Source organism: Molothrus aeneus, chromosome 23 (genome assembly GCF_037042795.1).
Source record: "Molothrus aeneus isolate 106 chromosome 23, BPBGC_Maene_1.0, whole genome shotgun sequence".
In the NCBI taxonomy this organism is placed as follows: Eukaryota; Metazoa; Chordata; class Aves; order Passeriformes; family Icteridae; genus Molothrus; species Molothrus aeneus.
Genome location: NC_089668.1, coordinates 1,190,163 through 1,212,985, shown reverse-complemented (window position 1 = coordinate 1,212,985; position 22,823 = coordinate 1,190,163). Strand labels below are relative to the sequence as shown.

Genomic DNA, 22,823 nt, shown 5'->3' with positions numbered 1-22,823 from the left:
CGTGTATTTTGAGTGTATTTATATATAAAGAAACAGCGAAGGACGAACCAGCCCCCAGCTCCATAGAAATGACAGCTCCTTGGCACGGCAGGCATGGAACCCATCCACAAACTGAAACTCATTATCCCCGAGATGAATCCCCGATCCCGCCCCTTTCTCCTCTCCCCGGGGGCTTTTCCCTGGCGGCCGGCAGGGACAGGGTTACACTGCACCTGTCTGGGTGTACCTGTCCCAGGGCACCTGTCCCGGCAGCCAATCCCGGCACGGCCGCCCCACCTGTGCGAGCGCTGCCATAAATCAAACACCTGGCAGGGAATGTCCGTGTGAGCAGCCGAGAGAGCCAGCGCTGCCGAGCACTCACCGCGGCGATGTCCAATGAGCTGGAGTAAGTGCGAGCCTTTATCCCTTCTCCTCTGCCTCGGTGCCCCGTGAGCTGGATAAGTGTGAGCCCTTTTCCCTTCTCTGCTTTGGGGAAATGCCCAATGAGCTGGATAAGTGTGAGCCCTTTTCCCTTCTCTGCTTTGGGGAAATGCCCAATGAGCTGGATAAGTGTGAGCCCTTTTCCCTTCTCTGTTTTGGTGAAATTTCCCATGAGCTGGATAAGTGTGAGCCTTTTTCCCTTCTCTGTTTTGGTGAAATTTCCCATGAGCTGCTGTAAACGGAGCTTTTTTCCCCTCTCCCCTTTTCTCGCTGCCGGGGCTGGAGGAGATTCCCGGGCTGCTCCTCTGCCTGCCCAGCTGTTGGTAAAGCGGTACAGAACGGGATGGGAACATTTTCCTGATTTTCTGTCGCCGCCTGAGCTGGTGCTGTCCTGGGGAGGAATCGCTTCTCAGGAACCAATCACTTCTTTTCACCTGGGACTTGTTAAAAACCACGATCCTCGTTAGTTTTTTATCCGCAGCTAAAACTGACACACGGGGTTTCTGTCTAAAGAGAATCTGCTCTGCCTCTGTCCAACAAAACCTAACAGCAGCTACAGGAATCTGGTTTCATTTTATATCTATTTATTTGAGAAAATACCTCCCAAAGTATCTACCAGGCTCTAGTTTCTAGGATTGTTGTGTGTTGTTTTTGTTGAGGAGTTTATGATTTTTTTTTTGTTTGTTTGTTTGGGTGCAGGTTTTTTTTTTCTTTCTTTGGTTTTTTTGTTTGTTTTGGGGTTTGGTTTTTGGGTGTTTTTTGCTGTTTGTTTGGGTTTTTTTTTTTTTTTTTGTTAAGTAAATGGATTCACACTACGACCCTGTCAAAGAATTTAATCTTTTAAATAAGAAAAAGCTTTTAACACCCATCGATCCCGTATAACTCTCGTTTCTAATTTTGGCACCTCCGAAACATTTTGGAGTTTTGGCTGCCGATGGTACCAGCACAGCACCTCGTGCCTCGCACCTCTGAAATAAAGGCCAGCAAGTGTCGGGTTGGCTGCCAGGGTGCGGGGACGGCTGCAGAGCGGGGATTGAAGCTGCTGAACGCCGCTGGCAGGCAGGGCTAAACGCCAGCCCAGCCCTGAGCCCTGCGTGAAGGATCTGGGTGTAAAACATTCATCGAGAAAGAGAAATTACAAATATCTGTGTAGAGATCCGCTGCTTCCAAGGTGTTTTTTGGGAGAAACCCGTGTGTGTTTACGAGCCTGCCAGAGCTGCTGTGTCAGCCCATCTCCTCCTAATTAAGAACCCCGAAAAGGCACGGCAGTAATTATTATTTTATGTAAATCGCGGGATCAATCTGCTCGGATCCATTCAGAATCTGTCGCTGAAATTTCCGCTTTCGGAAGTGTTTGGGTCATTTAGAACCGGTGCTCTTTAGGTTTGAGAGCGAGGACGCGTTTGGCTCTGGGGAGTGCGATTGATGGATTTATCGCTAATTAGGGCCGGGAATTACACGGCTGCTGCCTCTGCCCTGCCAGGGCTGTTAACCCTGAGCCTGCGGGGCAGGGGAGAGCCCCGGGGCTCCGTGCGAGCCTTTCCCACAAATGATCCTTGGGGAGGATCTGAGATCTCGGGAAATTCCGCTTTATTTCAGGGCTGAATCCCTCGGGAGGAGCGGCAGCCCCGAGCCCAGCCCGGGCCCGAGCTGCTCGCCCAAAGCTCCGCAGGGAATTCCCTGGAATGGGAATTCCGCAGGACCAGAGGAGCAGGGAAGGGCTCAGCCCCGGTTTGCTCCGAGGGCAGGAGCTGAGAAGAGGCTGCTAAAGCCCCTCCGGGAGCTGAGGGGCTCCGAGGAGCTGCGAATTTGGGGATAATGGCCAGGGAGCGGTGGCCGTGCCCCGGGCACAGCTGCCCAGATGTGCAGGAGCTGTGATATCTCCATTTCCTCGCTCAAAATGCCATGGCCTGGATGGTCCCTTCCCACCTCTCCCTTTGGGACTTAAAATTCCCAGAGAGGGCTGGGAAGGGAGCAGCGGGGCATGGGAGGGGGAGATGTTTTGCCTATTATAAAATATTCTAACTGCTGATTTCCATAGTCCTCTAAACTGAACCTGTGTCTAACTCTGCCTGCGTGGGCTGGAAGGAGTTAACCAGGAGTTACTCCCAGTTGTGGTTTTGTGGTCGAAACCATGATCGCCAGAAGCAAATTTTTGTCATGCATAAGGTGTGTTATTAAAACTTGAGTTATGCTCCTGGTGAATGAAAAGTTAAAGCCCTTTTATAAAATCCTGGCAGCAAAGCACACAAGGGATAACCGTGCTGGAGCAAGGGAGGCTGGCTCAGATTCTTTTTTTTTTTTTTAAGTTATGTAAAGAGAAAAAGAGATTTGTAAATTAAAGAAACAACAATCAAATACCTGCTATGCAATTCCCAACAAAGGAGTAAAGCCCTCTGAATAAACTGCAGACTCAAAGCAGGAGTGAATCAACATTTGCACAGGATCTCTGCTTTGATGCTTTGGGTCACATTTGGGGCTGATTGGTCCATGGGAATGGTTCCAGGGAAATTTGCAGAATAAAGAGTTCCTGGAGGAGGATCTGCTCTGCCTTGGTTCTGGCTGGGGTTTGAATTGTTGATCAGTGTAACACATCCATCCAAAGATGCACTTGTACCTGGATTGCACCTGCCAGCCCTTGGGAGCAGCTGATTGGCAGGGACAGGGATCCTGGGCTTGTGTGAGGAGGAAAAAGGCAGCAGCTGAGGAATGGGAATCAGTTGGACTCATTATTGAACATGTGATTGGATGCCATTGCTCACAGCCAAGTTCCCAAGGCTTGGAGGGTCAGAAATATGGAAGAGATTGGGGTTAGATGGGATATGGGGAAGAAATTCCTCCCTGGCACAGGTGCCAGAGCAGCTGTGGCTGCCCCTGCATCCCTGGCAGTGCCCAAGGCCAGGCTGGACAGGGCTGGGAGTAACCTGGCACGGTGGGAAGTGTCCCTGCCATGGCCTGGATGGTCCCTTCCACCCCAAACCACTGCAGGCTCTGGTGGTTCATTTCCTGTCCCTTTAGGTGTCAGGGCTGTTCTGGCTCTGGGTGTGGCTGATCCAGAGCCACCCCTGTCCCCAGCCTGCTCACACTGGAGTGCTGAGAGCCCCAGGGCAGCTGGCACTGCCCCCTGCCCCTGCTCTGCACCCCTCCTGTGTGCCCTGCCCTGCCTGGGCACTCTGAGCTCTGCAGAAAGGTCTGGTGCCATGGGATCAATCAGGTTTGTTTGGCAGAACCCTTGTCTGAAGCTCCCTGTGCTGGGGTTGGTTTTTGTGTGGAACAGCCAAGGAGCAGCTGCTGCTCCTGTGCTCCCAGGACCCTGCCCCAGAGCACAGGGACACCTGTGCTGCCCCTTGGAGCTGAGATTGCCCAGGTCCCTCCAGGGTGGGCACAGGGGGAGCCCACCCTGGCTGTGCCTCTGCAGGGCCCTGGAGCTGCTGGCAGAGCGTGGGGCAGGGCAGGGCAGGAGCAGCTGCTCCATGTGAGGCTCCTGTCAAGTGTCCTGCCCTGGCACAGCTTCCTGGAGCCTCTTGGGCAACAGGATCCACCTGTGGCACCCTGAGCAGGGCACCAGCCCCGTGCCAGGCAGGGGGGGATCAGCACAGCCCTGGCTGGGGGGACCCCACTGTGCTGAGGCTGCACAGAGCTGTGAGGCTGAGATCCCCAATCTCTGCTCTCCCTGTCTCTCTGCTTCCTTGGAAACCTGGGACATCCCCAGGTGTCCCTGCAGCAGCCTCTGGCAGGATGAGCTGAGGGAAGCAGAGACCCCTGAGTAAAGCTGGGCTTTGTTCTCAGCACAGACAACCCATAATAGCTGATTACTGGCTTAAAAACCCACATTATGTGAAGAGCAGTAAAAAGGAAACAAATTTCATTGCAGAAGTTTGTGTATTATGGCTTCCATTGGTGGGTTTTAAATCCACATCTTGTAAAGTGGTGTTTTTTAAAATTTTATTTAAAAGTCATGGCTGTTGGACTTAGAGAAGATACAAAAATTACCTGTGAAATCTCCCTTTTGGTGGGTGAAGCACTGGGAGCCTCAGTGCAAAGTGTGGGGCTTGTGTCCAGGAATAGCTGTACATAAAGTGTCTGTGTCTGTCCACAGTGAAAACAGGAATGAGAGTGGAGTTTACAGCAATGTTTCAGAAGTGCTCAGGGCCTGCTTTTGTGTCTCCCTTTGAAGTCGGGACACCCCAAAACGGAGCCATCTGACATCAGAAATTGCTCTGGAAAAGCCAGCCCTAATGCCTGAGCTGCAGAGGGATTCTGTGCTGGGGTTTGCTCTGTGGGGCAGGGGAGGCACTAAAGCAGGGATGGGGTGGGTGGATCCCTCCAGGGTGATGTTCTGGGGTAAGGCACAACCCCAAATGTCACAGCCTGGATTGTCCCAGGCTGCAGAGGCAGAGCAGCCCAGGGCTGCTGAGATTCTCAGCAGAGCTTCAGGGCTGGTTCTGCTCTCTCACCTTTGCTGAACAGCCCAGGATGAGGCATTTCAGAGCCAGTCCTGTCCCCGGTCCTTCTGCTGAGCTGCAAAAGCAGGAGTTAGGCTGGGTGAGAAGGGACAAATGTGGAGCTGCTTTGAGGTTTCCTGGTGGGTGCCAGGAGGGCCAGGGGAGGGGATCCCAGGTTTGTCTGGCTCAGCCTGCAGAGCCCCCCTGGATCTGCTGGGGGGATCAGTGCCCACCCCACCCCACCAGGGACTCCCCACTGAGCATCCAGGGAGCCCTGTGGGGATCAGGAGCCATTTCCAAAGCTGTTCCTGTGTTCCCTTTCCTTCCCCTGCCAGGCAGGCACATCCTGCAGGGTCCCCTGCGCTGGGCCAGGCTGGGGAGGGTCCTGGACCCCCCTGTGCCCCTGGGTCCAGGGAAGGAGAAGCCCCTGCCCTGCTGGGCATCCTCAGCTGGCTGAGCTGAGCTAACCCTGGCCTGAGGTGCTGCTGAAAGGCCCCTGCACAAACCCAGGGACAGAGCCCACATTGTTCTCCAGCTGCCAGAGAAAATATCCCAGGAAATGTCCCGTGGGCAGTGCAGGTCAGGGGCCAGGGGACAGAGCCTGGGCTGTGGGGTGACACCGTGTTGTGCTTGGCACCCCAGCAGTGTTTTCCATCCTTGGGCTGTGTTTGTTGTGTTTCTTTCTGTGGTTTTTTTTCCTGGTTCTGTCTCTGTTTGGATTTTTGCTGGCTGTGTGAGTGGGCTGCTGACAATGCCCTCACTGCTGGCTGTGCTGTCACTTTGTCTTCAGGTGTGCTTGTTTATTAAACCTGCAAAGGAATTACAAAATCCCAGCTCAGCGGAGAGGTTTGGCTTCAGCCCTGAGGGCACGTGGTGGGATTCTGTCCTCCCTGGCAGGGGTTTGCAGGCCACAGTCCCTGCCAGGGCACTGCTGCTCCTGCCCTGAGCTCCTGACAAGGGCTTGGGCAGCACCAGGGCCATTTCAGGAGGGAGGAGAGGGCAGTGCCCAGGCCCAGAGCTGATGGAACCCCCACAGGAGCTGCCTGGGGCACCCCTGAGCTCCTCAGGGCTGGGGGCTCTGTCCTGTGCCTCCCCAGGGGCTCAGTGTGATCTGCTCTGCAGCCACCAGCATCTGGCAGGGCCAGGGCTTAGGCTGGGCTTAATCAGGGGCAGTGGAGAGAACAAAGGCAGCAGCACCAGCCTCCCACAGCCACAGGAGGAGTTCAAGGGCTCTTTCCTGCTTAACTTCTGTCCCCAGCTGGACCCTTTGGGCATGTTCTCCTTTCCAGCACAGCCCTCAGTGTTTATCCATCACCAGGAGAAATTGGGGAAACAGAGGTGGGGTGGGCTGGAGTGGGAGAGGGGCCGGGATCACCTTGTGCCACACTCCCCAGTGTTTGGAAACAAACACTCTGCTCCCTGCCCCAAACCCTGCTCTGCACATGGCCCCAGGCTCCAGCGTGCACAGAGGGCAGGGAGGGAGGTGCTGCTCCCAGGTTTGTGTTTCCCTGGCCTGGAAAGGAGCTCTGGCCTTGCCAAACGCAGCAGGGAGCTTGGAATGGGCAAACAGGGCCTGGCCACGTGCAGGGGCATCGCAGGCAGGAGGAAAGTAAAGTTCAGCTGTGTTTGGATGTGGATTTGGGTGACTTTCCTGGCGTGTTTGGATCTGGATTTGGGTCTCTTCCCTGCAGCTGTGCCTCCCAGGGGTTGCTGATGGGATCTGTGTGTCCTGTAGGTCCTGGTGTCAGAAAGGTGCCTTGGACTTGTCACCACACCTGCTAATCTGCTCAGATCACCTCTGCTCAGACCCTGGGGAGCTGTGGTGACCTTTGGGAGCAGGCTCAGAGCAGGGCTGGTCTCAGGACCAGTGGATGGGGTGGGTGTTCCCTCAGTCCCTGCAGGGTGGGTTCTGAGGGGCTCCAGCCACACATCCCAGAGCCTGCCAGGGATCCCAGGGACTCTGGGACAGGAGCAAGGTGGGATCAAGGTGCAATTCCAGTCACCCAGGGCAGTTCCAGTGCATGGAGCAGCTGCTCTGCCTCCCCAGGCCCCTGTGTGTCCTGCTGTCCTGAGCTCTGCTGTCCTGCTGTCCCACTGCTGCCAGGAGCACCAGGGGCTCTGTGTGCCCACGCTGGGCTCTCCCCAGCTCAGGGCACTTTGCTCTCTCCAGGCTGGGGCAGGGCAGGTGTCCCCGGGTGCCTTTTCCAGGCTTCTCCCAGCAGAGCTGAGGGGCAGGAGGGAACAATCACACACGGAATGCTTTCGTTGGGGGAGGACAAATCTCCCAGGGAATCTGGGAGGTGTTTTGAAGCTCCCGGGTGCTTTGTTGCTCCATCCTGCCCCGTGTGTTTATCTGTGCCGGTTCCCAGGTCGGCCCGAGCTCTGCCGCTGTCCCTGGGGAGCTGCGGATCCTGCCCGGGCAGGGGAGCAGAGCCTGAGTCAGTGCCGGCACCGGAGCAGGAGCAGGAGGAGGAGGAGGAGGAGGAGGGGGAGGAAGGCTGCGTGAGAAGCGCTGAAGACAGCGAAAGTGCCCGGGCACTGCTGGGCCGGGAGCGGGGCCCGCTACGCCCGGGGGCGCTGCCAGCCCAGCCCTGCCCAGCACGGAGCCCGGGGGTGCAGGGAGAGCAGAGGATCCTGAAGGAAAAGGTGGCAGGGACAGCAGGAACAGCCCTCGGTGGCCTCATGGAAAAAATCAGCTGTAATTCCTGAACTGCAGAGTAATTCCGTGCTGTCATTTGTTTTGTTAGGCAGGGGAGGCACCAGAGCAGGACTCTGAGCCAGGGAGAGCTCGGGAGCCTGAGCCTGGAGCATCCTGAGCCGTCCCTGCAGGTTCAATGGGAATTTGTGCAGGTGGCAGAGCAACCATGGGGAGCTTCAGGGATGCCAGGTTCCTCCCAAGAGGAATTATTGTTCTCTGAATGATTCACTTAAAAAATCTACACCAGAACTTATTTTAAACACACGGAGAGTGGCTTAATGAAAACAACATATTCCTTATAAAAATGCCATTCAACTGCAGCATTCATTGCTGTAACTCCTGAAGTTTCCTTTGCCTTTCCATGAACAAATATCAGGTGATGTCGTGGTTCAACTCCAGTCAGCTCTTGGCAACTTTGGAGATTTTTCAAACCTTTCTTCTGATAAAACCCAGTCTTGCCCTTCCTGGACTTTGAGGAAAGGGGAATTTTTGTCCCCAGAGATGTTTTATTGTGAATGGTGTGAGCTGTGGTGGTGGCAGCAGGTGCAGGTGACAGGAAGGTGTGACAGGAGCAGGGCCAGTGGCTCAGCCTCTGTGGATGTGCTGGGATTCCCTCAAAGGTTGGACTCAGAGATCTCTGGGGTCTTTTCCAACCTAAACAGTTCCAGGATTCCATGGTTCCAACCTCCCAGGGAATGCACAGAGGCACTGCTGGCAGGGCTTGCTGCAGGAAAAGGAAAGATGACCAATGTTTGGGCAATTAAGTGTCTGACAGTTTATTAACATAAGATGGAGAGGCCTGGAGAAAGTGCCAGAAGTGAGGACAGGCAGGGCATTATTTTGGTGTGTTGCTTCTCACGTAGTCCCATGAGCCTCACCTCAGTCAGGAATTTTTTAGTGGAAGGGAGGGGGTTGTGATCTGCCTGTCTGCTTCCCTCTGAGTAAAATCAGCTACAAATGATTGGGAAAAAATAATTTAAAACCGTGGATTACAGCAAAGGAAAACAATGAGGTTTGGTTGCATCTGGGCACTGACTGTGGGCTGTGCTGGCCTGGAGCTCCACATCCAAGGGAAAATTGTTCCCTGCTCCCTGTTCAGTGTGCAGCACCTGGGGCAGGGCAGGATGGGGCTGCAGGAAGGAGCAGCTGAGGGGCTTTGCCTCCCTGGGCAGGACAGGGAGCAGCTGCCCCTGGGGAGGCCCTGGCCTGGTTTTGTGCCCAGCTACAGCAGCAGAGGGGGTGATCCCAAAGGCTCTGGGAGCTCAGGACCAGGAGAGGATCCCTCCCCCATGCCACAGAGCCCTCGGGAAGCCCCTCCTGTGCTCATGGAAAGCTCTGGGGGAAAAGCTCCTCGCTCATTCCTGATGCCCCCAGTTTCAGATCCGTGCGCCTGATGAAGAATGACACCATGAACTTCCAGAAATTCCCCTACACCAGCGAGGATGAGGCCTGGAAAACCTACCTGGAGAACCCCCTGACTGCAGCCACCAAGGCCATGATGAGGGTGAACGGGGACGACGACAGCGTGGCCGCCCTCAGCCTCCTCTACGACTACTACATGGTGGGTGCCCTGGGCTGGGCAAAACTGGGGCAAAACTGGGGCAAAACTGGGTAAAACTGGGGTAAAACTGGGGTAAAACTGGGGCAAAACTGGGTAAAACTGGGCAAAACTGGGTAAAACTGGGGCAAAACTGGGGCAAAACTGGGTAAAACTGGGGCAAAACTGGGCAAAAGAGGTGTAGAATGTGTGTCAAACATGTACCACCTTAGGAGGGGACCTCTCTACTGAGCTTCCCCATCTCCTGAGCCTTCCAATTGTTTCTCCAACACCACACAGTGCCAGCAGTGTCCCCAGAGGTAAACTGAGGCACAAACCAGCACTTGGAGGGAATCCAGAACATGTGGAAAAGCTGAACCCAGGGCCTTGAGTCTGGATTTGTACCCATGAGGGCTTTGAGAGCTGTTGAGCTGGAGCAGCCTTGCAGAGCCCACCAGTTTTATTCTCCCAGTGCTGCTGGAGGATGGAGCTTTGGGAAATGTGGCTCTGATTGGAGGCAATACCAGTGATGTCCCCACTCACCTGGGGGCCTTTACAGTCCTGCCCAGAAGAAGCTGCTGTGCTTGTCCAGGGTTATTTGGGAGCCCAGGGCAGAGCCCAGCTCTGCTGTTTGTTCTTCTCGTGAGGTTTTATCTGGTTTTATTAGACAGGGCCAATTCTGCTGCTTCCCTTTAACAAAATCCTCCCCTAACCAACCTCTGCTGTGCCCTGTCCCAGGTGCCCAAGGAGAAGAGGATTCTGCCAGCTGGGATGATGGCACGCAATGACCTGGCAAAGAGGTTGGCTTCAGTTCCTGCTCTCTGGGGCTGCCTCACTCTCCTGCAGCTGCTGAAATGCAGGATGGGGCTCTGAGCTTGCAGAAAATAGACATCAAAGCACGGTGTTATTACCAGCAACAGTGCAGCTCATTAACCCTGAGACACACATTAAAATTCTTTAGGCCAGGTCCCAAGCAGGAATAAATGGAGCTACACCCATTTACACAGCTGAGCATCTGTCTGGCTGTGTTCACAGGGGTTCTGCAGATTTGCAGCAGCTGAAGAAGTTGCCTTTAGTTCCTATTTTGTGGCAACTGCAAAGGGCAGAAGGATTGAGCACTGAATGGCCAAATCCTCCTTCATTCCCTGGGCTGATGAGAGTTTCTGTTCCACTCTCCCAGGGTTCTCTTCCAGTGACTCCCATTTGTCCTTTGAGGTTTTCAGATAATTGACTATTAAATTAATGGCTCATTTGCCACTGTGAGTTCAGTTCCCCTTCCTGGATGCTGTGTACTTTGGCATTGTCAGTTTTGAACCACTGGACAGAATAAACCTCCAGTGATACTTCAGAAGTAAATTGAGTTAAGCTGGTTTTGCTTTTTGCTTCCTAAGTTGCTGGAGTTTGTGAATTTGTACAATAATTGGTTTTCCTTAAAAAAGGATATAAAAAAATCAACTTTCAGCATGGATGAGCCATAAAAAGTCTTATGATGGACAGCCCACACAGCATCACCTTTGTTATCACCCCTGCTGCTCTGAGTGCGTGGTGGCCTCAATGAAGGAGCAGTGGATGTGCAGCCCCAAACCACATCCAGACCCAATTCCCTGGCTCCCCGTGGTCACCCCTTATCTGCTGAGCACCTCTGGCCCTTGCTGCCTGCCCTGAGAGCTGTGGGTGGAGGTCCCCAGTGGCTGCCACTGCTCCCAGGCCCAGCAGGAGCTGCTGGGCTGACTGGGGGTCACCTGGCAGCCAGGCCAGCAGCACATGCAGGCCCTGCTGGCAGTGCCACCGAGCTGGGGGCGCCCCCTCTGCCCTGCCCTGAGCCAGGACTCTCTCCAGCAGGCACTGCCACGGCATGGATTATGAGCCTGAGCTGCCCTCCTTCGATGGCTCTGCCCATCTCATGAAGCTGCTGTCAGAAAACGTCTCCATGAGCCAGGAGTTCTGCGAGCCCCCCAAGAAGAATGGCCTGAGTCTCGAGGGTGTCCCTGCCCCTCACAAGGCAGCCCTGCTCCCCCCAGGCACCAGCAAGCTGGAAGCCCCCCCAGACAACTTCCTGGTGGCCCCTGGGGACGTGTATGACAGCAGCTCCCTGAACTCCCTGTTTGAGAGCCTGCCCATGGCCCCGGCACAGCAGCGCTGGCAGCCCGACAGCACCTTCAAGGAGGACCCCCAGGAGGTCAGGCCGGGCTCTGGGGACACTGGGCTGCTCCTGTGGGGTTTCTGGGGGGTTATGTTGATTTTGGGGGTTAGGCCGGGCTCTGGGGACACTGGGCTGCTCCTGTGGGGTTTCTGGGGGGTTATGTTGATTTTGGGGGTCAGGCTGGGCTCTGGGGACACTGAGCTGTTCCTGTTCCTGTTGGATTTCTGGGTTTTTTGTTGATTTTGGAGGTCATGTGCTGTGGTGTCTGGGAGAGCTGAATGCCCAAAGCCACGAGAGGTTTGACTCTTGGGTTGTGTTTGCTCTCGTCTGCAGACGCTGCTCTTCAGTGACATCCTCAAACCCCAGCCAGAGCCACCCTGCCCCGAGAGTTACCCCACAGATGGAGTGAAGAGGTAACAGCAATCCAGGGCTTTGGGCTTCCAGGGAACTCTTGGCTCTTTCCTGGGGAAGGACTGCATCCCTTTCCTGTCCCCAGTCCAGCCTTGGCAGTGACCAGAGCAATTTCAGATCCCGTGCTTGTGCAGACACCAGTTGTGTCTCCCTGGTGTTTTTGGAGCAAGGGGCTGCCCCGTGAGCTTTTGGACCAAAGCTGGGATTGCTCAGCCCCCAGACTGGGGCCAGTCCAGGGCCAGCTGCTGTCCCCTCTCGGGGTGACAGCCCCTTCCTGCTCGGCTGGGTGACACAGAGGGACCCAGGTGGCTGCACCATCTCCCCACAGGCCACTTGGGATGGGGTAAATGACAGGGAAAAGGAGGCTGGCAGGGCATGAGGGTGATCATCAGCCTCCCCTAATCTAAGGTTTAGGTTCTCACTTAGCACTGTTAGTCAGCCTTGATTTTAGAGGGTGCCACTGCCTCTCATTCCTAAAACATGAGAGGGATTTCTTCCTCCTTTCCACCCCTCTGCCAGGCAGAGCTTTGCTGCTCCAGATACCAAATCAAACCTCCCAGCAGGTAACATTATTTCACCTCCCACTTTTTATTTGCTCCTGAGTCAGCTGACTGGGTGAGTCAGCTGTCAGACGTGGGGATGTTCACACAGACAGCAGAGGCTCCCTGCTCACTGTTTATTTGTGCACTGAAGTTCTCTGGCTCTCCTGGCTGCAGATAAGAGGAGCTGCCAAGCCCATCTTCAGAGATGGCATCACAGGAGGTGGAGCAGGAAGAAGATGGGTTGGTGACTAAACAGGGCACTTGAAGGGTCTGAGTGAAGGCTCCTGTACAGGTGGTGGCTTGCACGGATTCCTCCCAGCAGAAACCAGCTGTGGCCTCATGGTTTCAGTGCTCAGCTGCTGCTGAAGGCCTGAGAGCTGCTGAATTCAGGCTCTTCTTTCAAATTTCCAGTGCCAGCAGTGACACCCTCTCTGTGTGCCACCACAAGGCTTTTCTTAGAGATTAAAGTTGGTGCCCACCATGAGCTGGGATTCTGAGCCCAGCTCTGCATAACCAAGCAGGTGTTGGTGTCCTGCAGGTCCTTCTACAGGACCATTAAGGGAGAGTCTTCCTGGCTCAGCCAGTTTGGGTATGGATTTGGAGACAGGAAGCTGAGTTTAGGATGTTGTAAAGGTCCCTTCACAGGTTCCCATTTTTGTGTGTTTTGCTGCAGGCTGCTGGTTGAGCAATGGTTCTGCTGCCATCCACACAAAAGCGCTGGCTGCAGTCACATCCAGGCGTTTTTAAGCCAAAGCTGAGGGGTAAAATGAGGCTGTTGGAGCAGTGCTGGTCCCCAGGGTGTTGGGGAGGATCAGAATGTGCTGTGCTGTGTCAGGGTGTGTGAGGTGGGGAATGGAGCAGAAACTGGAGCCTGTAACCCGTGGGGTGGAGGCTCCTGGGGCTCTGTTTTGCTTTTGCAGTGAAACAGCAGCGTGTGCTTATTCATCCTTCTCTTTGTTCCATCCAAGTGACTTTGAATACACGCTGGGGTCACCCAAAGCCATTCACATCAAATCTGGGGACTCTCCCATGGCCTACCTCAACAAAGGACAGTTCTACCCCATCACACTGCGGACAGCTGGAGACAGCAAATGTTTGCACTTGTCCTCAAATAAAGTGAAGGTAAGAGACACAGACAGGCTGACAGCTCTGCTGACAGCTCTGGAATGGGACATCCAGCAGCTCCTCTGGCCTGGGAACGGAGCTGAACGTGAGCAGGAATGGCTTTGTGGCTCATGTTAGCTTAAAGGGGTGAATGGGGTGGATTCAGTCCCACAGGATAATCCTCTGCTGCCCTGCAGAGCCTCCCTGGCAGCTGGAACCTGTCACAGGAGCTCAGGGATGCACAAAGGGGCAGTGGGGCCCTGCTGGGAGCAGCTCTGAGCCAGGGACAGGGTCCCCATCCTGCTCCTGGGACGTGTGGCCAGGCCTTGGAGCAGCCCCTGAGATCAATGTGCTGAGCCCAAATCCCTTCCCTTGCCCTCCTCAGCTTCCTCAGCATAAAATTTCCAGTTTCACGTGGCCCCGAGGGCAGTGCAGGATGGAAGGGTCAGGGGGGCACTGATCACTGCTCTGTGCTGAGCTGGCTGTGCTGGGTAGGAGGACACTGATCACTGCTCTGTGCTGAGCTGGCTGTGCTGCTGTGTTGCAGAGCGTGGTGATGATCGTGTTTGACAATGAGAAGATCCCCACGGAGCAGCTGAAGTTCTGGAAGCACTGGCACTCGCGGCAGCCCACGGCCAAGCAGAGAGTCATCGACGTGGGTACGAGGGGCTGCCACACCTGGGCTGGGCAGCTTCTGCCTCCACTGCAGGGCCTCCCTGGCTCTGGAGTCAGCCGGGGCAGGATTTGGGGGTGGGAGCCTCGGGGATGTCGCCAGTTTCTGCCCGGTGCTGACTGCTCCTCCCCTCTCACAGCTGACTGCAAGGAGAACTTCAACACGGTGCAGAACATCGAGGAGCTGGCCTACAACGCCCTGTCCTTCGTGTGGAACGTCCACGAGGAAGCCAAGGTACAAAGTGCCCGTGGAGGGAGCTGGGAATGGTGCTCAGCAAAGCTGCAGCTCCCTCCTGAGAGCCCAGCCCAGTGTCAGAGAGGGGCAGAGCCACTGCAGTGTCTGCCTGGCAGGACAGCAGGACACCGTGCCTCAGATGTGCTCAGGCACTGCCATGAGCTAACAAACACTCTGGGTACACCCAGACTGGCTCAGGGATGTTTTCTTAGTGCTGATGGATAACTCTGAAGAAAGGGTTTTGCAGCACTTCAGGGCTCTGCTCACATGTACCTGCAGCCTGTTTAAATAAGCCCCAGCTCAGGGAACAAAGAGCCCCCTCTGCAGCAGGGGGATGCAGACAGACTGACCACCCTTCTGTGGGATGTGGGATGGGGAAGGGAGCCAGGCAGGTCACAAGATCCCTTTTCACCTTAAAACCAGCAAAGTTCATTTCAGCAAAGCCTTTGCAGCTCTGCTGTCTCTTCTGCATCTCAGACTCTCTCATTAACACTTTGTATCTGTGGGGATTGAAAAACAGATGAAGTAACTAAGAAAAAAAAAGAAAAGCATAAATACCCCAGGTCTCTGAAGCTTGGGAAAACCCTGCCTGGCTTTGGGATCTCAATAAGCCCAAAGGCAACCTGGGTCTTTTACAACCCAAGAGGTTAACAAATGTCTTCAAGGCAGAGCTGTCAGAAATGGAAATATGTCAGGTATGTGGCAAGCCCTGGGGGCATCTCAGCAAACCTGGATTTAACTCTTAGCAGAAACTCTGCTCACTCACTGGCCTGGGGCAGGGAGAGGTGAGACTTCAGAGAGCTGGGAGTGAGGCAGGAGGGGCCAGGGGCTGGGAGCAGGAGGGGTCAGGGGCTGGGAGCAGGAGGGGTCAGGGGCTGGGAGCAGGAGGGGTCAGGTATTTGGGTGTTTGGCTGTTTGGGTTGGCCATGGCACCTGTTACTGCTCCCTCTCCAATTAAACTTTACCCCCCAGTGAAGAGGTTTTCTTTCCTAAGAACTGACTGGAGCTGACATCGGGTTTCAGGGCTGAAATCCTCAGCTGAGGGAGCTCTTGGAGCTTCTCCACCTGCAAATCTGTCCCCAGGGTCCAGGGGAATTCCAAGGTCACAGCAGTGAATTGGCAGTTTGGAGATAGAATTTGGATTCGAGCTGTGCTCAGCTTTCCTTCCAGAGTTCCCCCTGGAGTTAACTCCCTCCTGGTGATAAAAGAGCCCAGTGTGGGATGAATATTTATTTAAGCAGCACTGCTGGGCAATTCCTGAGGCTGCAGCCTTGCCCTCCTCCCTTCCTGCAGGGCTTTGCTGTCTGAGGGTCCCTTTCAAATGAAAGATCAGAAATATCAGCAAGAACATCCCCAGGCAGGATTTTGGGGGTGGAGAGGCCGGGTTAAAGAGCTGGAATAGGTGTGGGGGGAGAGGCTCAGGTGGAATCCAACTGCTGCCCTGCCAGGCTGGCCCTGGGAGGTTTCCAGCAGCACCAACGCTGTCCCTGTTTGCAGGTGTTCATTGGGGTGAACTGCCTGAGCACAGACTTCTCCTCGCAGAAGGGGGTGAAGGGGGTGCCCCTGAACCTGCAGATCGACACCTACGACTGTGGCAGTGGCAGCAGCCAGCTGGTGCACAGGGCTGTGTGCCAGATCAAGATCTTCTGTGACAAGGTACAGCTCTCCCTCCACCATTCCAAAACACAGCTGGCCTGAGGCCCCAGAGTAAAACCAGAAAGGCTGAGAGAGCCTGGAACAGCCCAGCCCTCTGACTGTGCCTCACAGTAAACTCTATTTCTGACTCTGGTTTTGACCAGTTGTTAAATATCAAAAGAGATGAGAATTTCCTTGGAGGTTCTTCCCCAATCTCAGATATCTTCCCATAGAAAAATTTCTCACAGCTATTCTTGCCTGTGTGTTTTGTTTTTAGAAGCAAATTTTAGTTTTGTTTTTCTAATTTATGAGTGTCAGAGAGTCTTGGCTTGGGCTGGGGAAGGCCCCTGAGGTGGCCATTTCTGAGTCAAGGCTGCCTTCACCTCGATGTGTCACACACCACAGGTGGCCATGGAACCAATGTTGGAAATGTCAGTGTCCTAAATTTCACTGGATCTTCCCACAGGGAGCAGAGAGGAAAATGAGGGATGATGAAAGGAAACAGTTCAGAAGGAAAGGAAAGTGCCTGGACTCCAACAACAATGGTGAGCTCCTGCGTGTGCTCCGTGCTGAAATCCCCGCCGGTTCCCTCCCATGGATCTTGGCTGCCCTCAGCCCCCTGGCAGCCAGGCCCCTGCTGGGCTCCTTCCAGCCCCAGCGTCCTCAGGAGCTCCCCCAGCCCCTGCCATGGTTCTGGGCTGCCCTGGAGGTGCTGCCGTCCTTGGGACGGAGCTGCCCTGTCCCAGCGCGAGGGCTGAGATGAACTGGACTCTCCGTCTGTAGGTCTGAAAGGCTGTTTGCTCTCTGGCTTCAGAGGGAACGAGATCACCTTCCTGCGGCCCGAGAGCGACCTGGAGACGCAGCCCGTGCTCTTCATCCCCAACGTGCATTTCTCCGCCCCCCAGAGGTGTGGCTCGGTGAGTGCCCCGGCCTGGCTGCCCCTCCCGGCCTGAGCCGAGCCCCCAGAGCCCCCGGAATGCGGGGGCAGCCCCAAGCTCAGCCCAGCTTTGTGGGATTGAGGTGAACTCCCTGTCCTGAGGGCCCGGCCATGCAGCAGTGCAGGGTGAGAGAACCTCTGCAGGTATCCCCGTGCTTTACACACCTGCAGAGCACTGCAGGGGGAGCAAAAATAGCAGTAGAAAATAAATTATAGCAAAATGTGACCATCTCAGTCCCTGTGCGGGTGGGACATCCCCCCACTGTCCTCATCCAGTGTCCTTCAGAGCTGCTCAGCATCCCCTGCCTCAGTTTGTCAAAACCAGGGAATCTGGGGAAGTTCTTTATATCAAATTTCATTTAATCTAAGAAACAGATGTTTGGGTTTAATTGTGTGGGAAAACCGATGGGTCAGGAGGAGGGAAATCGTGTTTAAAGTGTGCCCAAGATGCCTCCCCAGCCTGTCCAGCACACAGTGATGCTGTGCAAACTCACAGATCCATTTCCTTTGCATTCCAGGTGCTCCCTCCTGCTGTTCCCAACTCTGCAAACAGGTGAGGATGCACAGTGTGCATTTCCCATCCATCAGCTGCTCAGTTCCTTTGGGAATGCCAGGGCTGTTGGGTACCCCAGGGCAGGATAACACAGCTCAGAGTCTCCCTGATGCCCTGAGAGTCAGAACATGAGTTAAGCCTTGTCCTGGCAGGGACTCAGGCCTGCAGAAACACGGACACATTTCTGTCCCTGTCAGAGTCACTCCAACACGAGCTGCTCCCTGATTGTCCTGCTGTTCTCATGGGGACAATGTCTGAAAGGGAGAATAAAAGATCATAACTGTCCCTGAAGGGCTCAAATACCCAGAGGCTGGAAAATAATCTGGAATTAAGTGAAATCACACTTGAAAAGCAGAATCTCCCCCAGCCTGGGCCCTCTGTGTGGGGATTCCAGTGCCCCACAGGAGGTGCAGGAGCTTTTGGGTTTTTGGTGACCCCAAACCCTCTGCAGGCCCTCCCTGAGCTGTCCGTGTGCTGCTGTAATTACAAACCAACATCTAATTGCTGGCTGGCTGTTGGAGTGAGTGGCTGCTCAGGCAGAGGCTGAGCAGCTGCAGGGGTTTGTGCTCCTGCTCTGTGCCCTCCTGAGTGTGTTTGTCCCTGCCCAGGCTGCCCCTCAAGCGGAGCGGGGCCTCCTTCGCCGACGACTTCGAGCCGGTGCCCCCAAAGCACAGCAAGGACGAAGATCCCCAGAGAGGTAACCCTGGGATCCCCAACTCCCTGAGCCACAGGGCTTTGGGAGCGTGGCAAAGCCCCTGACCAGGCCTGTCCTCCTGCAGTGCTGCTCTACGTGCGCAGGGAGTCCGAGGAGGTGTTTGATGCTCTCATGTTGAAGACCCCGGATCTGCAGGGCCTCAGGACAGCTGTGAGTGTCCCCAGACCCCCTGGGAATGGACAAACTGCAGAAAAAAGGGAATGGGATTGGTGAACAGGGAGCTGGACATGGGCTGCTCATCTCTCCTGCCTGCTCTCCCTTGGCAATGGGAATGGGAATGGGAGCGGGAGCTGAGCTGTCCCAAGAGCTCCTGGCGTGGCTGTGTTGAGCTGCGGAGGGAGGATCACACCTCCTGCCCCATCCAGATCCTCAGGGAAGTCTCCTCTTGTGACAGCACATTCATATTTTCCACTGTCAAACACCTTTTCCATTCTCCAGGCTGGGATGTGTGATCTGAAACTCTCCCTGGCCTCGTGCTGGAATTCCCTGGCCGTGTTTGAGGAGCACAAGGACATATTTCTGTCATGGTTATCAGCAGCATCTCTGATAACCCAGCCCTCTCTGGAGACTGCTGGGAAGGAAACAAACAATAAACCTCCCAGATTTGGGGTGGCTTTATGGCTGCACTTTAAGCTCTGTTGGTTTTACAAACTTTTAAAAATAGGGCGTTTTAAAAATGTCAGCACGGCGGATTCTTTGCCATCTTCTCCTTCCCCCATCCCTCACCACAGAGAGTCAAAAACCTCATGGAAAATGCTTGGCAAAAACCTACAAAACTCCTGCCACCCCAAGACCAAAACTGAGCTTGCCCAGGGGAATGTTCAGGTCATGGTTTTGTTCTCTGCAGTAAAACTGAGGGGGAATCCTTTGCTGCTGAACTCTCTGGCTTGCTGTTATCTTTGATTTTTATCATGGGAATTTCACTTTACAAGTATGAGGAATTGCCATGTTTTCTCTCACAGATTTCAGAAAAATATGGGCTTCCTGAAGAAAGCATTTATAAAGTCTACAAAAAGTGCAAAAGAGGGTAAGCTAATCTCTCATCTGCTTTTCTGCTGTGCCTCCAGAGCTGCTCTCTCCAGGCCCTGCCATTGGCTCCAGAGCATTTTAACAAGATAATAAAAGGTAGAGCCATGGCAGGCTCTGCTATTTGGAGCATATAAAACTCAGATCTTTCTGGGCTTTAAAGATTTGGGATAATGCTTGTTTGTATTATACTTGTTTGGAGGGTAAAGTCTCCCAAGGAAAGGAAGTTGGGTGAAGGTGGAACTGTTTGGGGAGTCTGGTGGTGATCCTTGGTCTCAGTCTGAGAGCCTGAGGTTATGGAGAACTTATCAGAGAGGGATCAGTGTTTGCTGCTCCAAAAAATGCTGGAATGTCCCTGGCTCAGCAAGAGGGGTGGGCCATAGTGAGCCTCTGAATTCAGCAGGAGTTCTTCCACCTGCTGCTCATCCCTTAGCCCCAGAAATGGGAATTTTCTGCCCAAAGGAAAAGACCAGCACTGGTGGCTTCAGGGGAGAGGCCACCTCACTCAGTTTGGCTTTGGTTTTGTTCATGCCTTGATCTGATAAGCAGAGAGTGTTTGGTGATGACTGAGAGGGAAACCAGGCAGGAGGAGCAAAGAGGTATCTCGTGAAAAGGAAAGGCCACACCTGGAAATTAGATTAAATAAATAATTTTGACACCTGGTTTAATGAAGGCTGGATGTGACCCATGCCAACAGCTACTCCTGAGGTGTGGGGAGATTGGAGATTGCTCCTCTCAGGCTGGTGGCAGGGTCAGGCCCAGCTTCCTGCTCCCCCAGATTTAATTTTCAATAATTTTGTCCTATTGCTCCACCCTAAACAATCTTCTGCTGGTAATTACAGCTTGAGGGGCAGATCTTCATCAGGTGAGAGCCAGTGCAGCTCAGTGGGACTGCCTGGCCTGGCAGCAGGGCAGGACCTGCCCCAGCCTTGGCCCTTCCACAGGGGTGAGCTCAGCACATGGACTCGGTCCCAGGGTGACTCAGGAGCAATAATGAGCAATTTTGGATCTTGGTGAGGTTTGGTCTGGAGGAACAATCCAGGGCTGATTCCTGATCAGCACCCCTGGGATCGTTTGTGGTTAGCAATCAGATGGGAGCACAGCACAAGAGGCACAGGTGACTTCTCTGGCTCCTGCTCTGGGGCACGCAGAGATGAAGGGATCAGCTCTGCTGGGGAAGCTCCTGGGTACCCACAGAGTCTGTGGGGCACCTGCTGGAGGCCAGAGCTGGAGCCAGGGCTCGGGGTGCTGCTGGGGCTGGTGCAGCCAGGAGGATTCTGATGTACCAGGCAGGGCCAGAGCCCCAGTCCCAGCAGCCCCTGGAATTCCTGCCTGTGCCATGACAGAGCTCCCAGGCTTGGTGAATGTTCTGTGCTGGGTCTTCCCTTGTCTTGTGCCGTGGCTTTAATTAATTAATTAGCAGTGGTTGAGCCCCTCACAGTGGGGAAGGTGAACTGCTTTCAATGTGCTGCATCTGACCCAGCCATTCTTCTCTGCAGGATCCTGGTGAACATGGACAACAACATCATCCAGCACTACAGCAACCACATGGCCTTTCTGCTGGACATGGTAGAGGCAGAGAACAAGTTCCAGATCATCCTCAAAGAGCTCTAAAGAGCTGCAGGCAGCACTTCCTGGCACTTCTCTCCGAGCTGGCACGTGTGACCCCGCAGAACTCAGCCCCGTGCCCGCTCTTGTTGCCTTGACTTGAACCCCCATGGCCCTGGGGCTGGGCCACAGACTGCTGTGACATCATCCTGTGAACGTGGAACTTGGCTCTGTTGACTTTATTATTATTATTATTATTATTATTATTTTTTATTATATTTTATTCCCTTCTGGCAGCGGGCCTGAGCTGCCATTTCAGAGCTGGGCACACGAAGTGACACTGCCAGGCCTGGGCACAGAGCAGAGCTGGTGGCCCTGGCAGGGAGCGATGCCAGCCAGGCCTTGGCCTCTGCACAGCCCCTGCAGAGCTTTCCCAGCAGGGCTGAGCCTGGCTCTGAGCTCCCCTCTGGCACAGAGACTCTGCCAGCTGCAGCCCCAGCTCTGCTGAATGGACACCGCCTGCTCAACACCCTCCCTGCACATCTCTGACTGTAAATACCACGGAGGCCTCCACAACCCCTGTTTATACATTTCTGTGTTGTTCCTTTTGTATTTTATATGTGTATAAATATGCATTGTTTTATACTGGACTCAGTATGGTGACACAGAGCATTTCAAACACAGGCTGCTTCACATTTCTCCGTGAACTCCTTTTGTAACTGTGTTGTTGGTTGTGTTGTTTTGGATATTCTGTAGTAATAAAGGCTCAAGGACTGAAAATGAACCATTTCCCCCAGCTCTGGAGTTGGAATGGGCTGGCCAGGAGCCAGGGCAGGGAGGTGACCCCAGAGGCACCAAAAGGGCTCCAGGATGGTTTTGGCCAAGGTCTGTCCCCTCTGCAGCCACCATGTCCAGCTGTGTCACCAGGTGGGACTGGGTCCCTGAACTCCTGTGCTCAAACTGCCTCAAGCTGCTTCCCATTTAGGTCATCAGATGCCAAGGGGAGCCCTGTATTTTCTAATTAATCCTCTGACCAATGAAAACCAGGGCCTTTCCTCCTCCCTCTTCTTCATCCTCTGCTTTTCCTGGCCACGTTAAAGATGAACCTGAGGCCTGTGAGTGGGGAGGAAAGAAAGAGCCCTGGGAAGAGGATTTGGAAATGCTGGACTGTGTCAGCTTGGTGAGTTTTGGATTACTTCAGTCCTGTTTGAGGATGGCCTCTCAGATGAAACACAGATAAGCAGAAGGTTTTATCAGCCTTTGGGATCTCTCCAGCACTCCTTCCCCTCAGATCACAAACTCCTTCTTCAGCAGGATGGCTCTGATTCAGTGTTGATTCTGGGAGTCCTCCTACAGCAGAATTTCAGCTCCAGTTCAAACCAGTCCAATCCCCCAGTGCTCAGTGTCACCAGCTGAAAGCTGCAGGTCCCCTGTGCCCTGCTGTGTCAGGGGAGTGTGGGGACAGATGGGGAGGGCTGCAGGCAGCCCTGGGCTGTTGTGTGCACGCAGAGCTGGGGGGTCTGGGGACCCCTCACCCCTCAGTGAGTTGCTCTCAAAGTCTGATTTTCCTGCCAGACAAACATTTACCCATGTGAGCCTCAGTTCCTCCAGCAGCACCACTCCTGAGTTACAGCAGCAAAAGCCATCTCAGGGGTAACTTTATGTTCCCAGCAGAGCAAGGATGAACTTTGGTGGACGTTATGGGGCTCTCGTTCCCACAAACCCATCCTGGCTTTCGCAGAGGCTGCAGCTCCCCGGGTGTGCTCTGGGGAGGGATGGAGGCAGAGACCCGGCGGTTTTCCTGCGCGGGTCGGGGCAGTCCCGGCTGTGCCGGGCTGAGTCCCGGTGCCGGCTGCGTGCAGGGAAACGCTGCCGGGGCAGTCCCCAGCCCTGCCCGCCGAGGTGGGTGTTTTGCTGACTGGCTCAGTATCGCTCATCCCTTCCAGCCAAGGCGAGTTGCTGGGAGGTTGCGTAAAGCAGAGCTCCCAAATATGTGCGAGCATTCCTGACTCCTCGCCCGGAGCCCACCAGTTCCTTTTGAAGATTGAGATAGGAGCGATGAGGGCGATTTTCACCCCGAGCACCGAAGGTCGTGTGAAAGCAGCGAGGGATTGCACAGGGCTCCCTCGGGAGCTGCTCGGGGGTGGCAGAGGGGGTGTCTGGACTCGTGCTGAGCACAGGGTGTGACAGACCCCAGTGCCC

General features: G+C 54.5%; 1 protein-coding gene across 1 annotated transcript; it reads left to right on the top strand.

Moving 5' to 3' along the window:
* The first annotated feature begins 368 nt into the window (after positions 1 to 368).
* GRHL3 (grainyhead like transcription factor 3) lies at positions 369 to 20,747 on the top strand. Its single transcript, XM_066564877.1, has 16 exons — positions 369 to 385; positions 8,938 to 9,124; positions 9,839 to 9,900; positions 10,943 to 11,279; positions 11,577 to 11,656; positions 13,165 to 13,318; positions 13,848 to 13,959; positions 14,113 to 14,207; positions 15,705 to 15,863; positions 16,309 to 16,387; positions 16,626 to 16,759; positions 17,298 to 17,332; positions 17,941 to 18,029; positions 18,112 to 18,197; positions 19,010 to 19,074; positions 20,573 to 20,747. The coding sequence occupies exons 1-16, from the start codon at positions 369 to 371 to the stop codon at positions 20,685 to 20,687; spliced, it is 1,806 nt and encodes a 601-aa protein (XP_066420974.1). The 3' UTR covers positions 20,688 to 20,747.
* The last annotated feature ends 2,076 nt before the right edge of the window (positions 20,748 to 22,823 follow it).

What these genes read in the sequence shown, in the direction of transcription:
- GRHL3 (XM_066564877.1), top strand. An exon ending in GTTCCCAACTCTGCAAACAG is followed by an intron (nt 17,333 to 17,940) that starts GTGAGGATGCAC and finishes GTCCCTGCCCAG; the next exon opens with GCTGCCCCTCAAGCGGAGCG. An exon ending in GGACGAAGATCCCCAGAGAG is followed by an intron (nt 18,030 to 18,111) that starts GTAACCCTGGGA and finishes GTCCTCCTGCAG; the next exon opens with TGCTGCTCTACGTGCGCAGG.